The sequence below is a fragment of the Penaeus monodon genome, chromosome 24 (assembly GCF_015228065.2).
Source record: "Penaeus monodon isolate SGIC_2016 chromosome 24, NSTDA_Pmon_1, whole genome shotgun sequence".
NCBI classification, from domain to species: Eukaryota; Metazoa; Arthropoda; class Malacostraca; order Decapoda; family Penaeidae; genus Penaeus; species Penaeus monodon.
The window spans coordinates 26500416-26502152 of NC_051409.1; the positions used below are offsets into that span (position 1 = coordinate 26500416).

A 1737-nucleotide genomic window follows, 5' to 3' on the forward strand; every position below is an offset into this window, starting at 1 on the left:
CATCTGTCAAAATGACAGATGATGACCCCAAGCAATTAGTTACAAATGCATCCTCCTTGGCATTAGGGGTCTTTCTTTATTCTCCCTAATGCCCTTCATTTAAATTCTTATTATCATATTCATATGGTTATTTAACCATCACTGTCACAGTGGTTATGCCAATATATGCTCGCCAGCAGCAATCACTTTATTGTGAAATCACATATTTATAAATTGGCAGTCGCTTTCTCTTTTTTCTTCTGTGATCTGCCCCTTCAGGAACGTGTCAGGAAGGGTCATTCCCTTGTCGGCCAAGTCCTCAGTCTTTCCAAAAGAAGACACTGGAGGCTCTACACCAGGACTTAACAGAACGTCATCGCCGAGATTATTGGCGACCAGGCTGCTGGAACTGAGAACCACCGTGTTGTCGTTGCCTTGGCTATCGGCGGCGAGACTGTCAGTTATCTCGTGAGGGAGGACCACGGTGTTGCTACTTTCTTGGTTACCAGTGGCGAGAGACGTCCCGATCTCACAAGGGAGAACTATGGTGTTGCCCAGGTTCCCGATCTGATCGGTGGTGATGATAGTATAGATCAAGGTCGGAGGAGGAGGCTTCTTCCTCGGAATTGAGCGAAAGTGCGGTGCGCGCTTTACCTGCGGACGGAGTTCCTCGCCCTTCGCTGCAGGCCCACACTCTCGCCGAATATGGTTGGCACACTGCTCGTACTTGGTGAAGGTCTTGGCGCAGCGCGTGCACGAGTATGGTTTCTCGCCTGTGTGTTTTCTCATGTGGACGAGCAGCTTGTAGTTCTCGGGAAAGGCCTTACCGCACTCAACGCAAATGTGAGGTCTTTCCCTGGCGTGGCTCTCTAGGTGGCGATGCAAATGCTTTTTCATAAAGAACGACTTATCACAGTGGGTACACTTGTACGGCATCTCACCCCTGTGAGACAGCATGTGGCTATTTCGATAGGTCTTTTGGGTAAACGTTTTGCCACACTCATCGCATTTATAGTAAGTCCTAGGCCGATGCACAGCCATGTGCAATTTCAGGGCCTTTTTGTTCTGGTAGAAATTGCCGCATTCTGAACACTGCACAGTTGTCTGACTTTCCGAAGCGAGATTCATGGTGATAGGTCTCGTAATGCAAATGGAATGAGTTCCTCCGCTAATATAGGTCTGTGGGAAGGGGACGGGGGAGGCGGGGACGAAGAGAGGAACCTTGGCCGCAGATAATTACGGGAAGAACCTAGGGTTGCTTGAAAGTATCTGGTTGTAAGGGAAATACCTATAGTCTAATAATTGTTAATTTGGTATCAAGCAAAGATCTCTACACTTTATATCGATTTTGTACTAGTGACATTAAAACGGTGTTCTCGGAAATTAGTGCAAATCTGTGACAGGAGAAAATTATACAAAGACTGCATTTCCTCTTAAAGGGGAATTGAGATTCAATTTACAACGTAATGACAATAATGATAATAAAAAATGGAACAGCAGGTATATAATTAGCAATGATAATGAATGCATATCACAGTGATGAGCATTTCAATGATAAAAATATTAATGATAATGAATATGACATTGTTGGTTAGTCAAATTGAATACGATATAATATGAACACAAACGTGTACACGAAGATGAAATGGAAACTAGACAAAATAAAGAATATATTGATATCATTTCTTATTGATGGTATAACATCATAGCTATGAGTGATACTATATATGTTAATATACGCAATGATGGTTACATACG

The 1737-nt window shown here is 43.5% G+C and overlaps 1 protein-coding gene across 1 annotated transcript in view; it reads right to left on the reverse strand.

Moving 5' to 3' along the window:
- Positions 1–1107, reverse strand: part of LOC119588931 (zinc finger protein 91-like) — a 1436-nt gene extending 329 nt beyond the window's left edge. Inside the window, exon 1 of the mRNA XM_037937545.1 lies at positions 225–1107. Coding sequence (XP_037793473.1) covers positions 225–1107 — 883 coding nt within the window. The remainder of the gene's footprint in view (positions 1–224) is intronic.
- Positions 1108–1737: the final 630 nt, after the last annotated feature.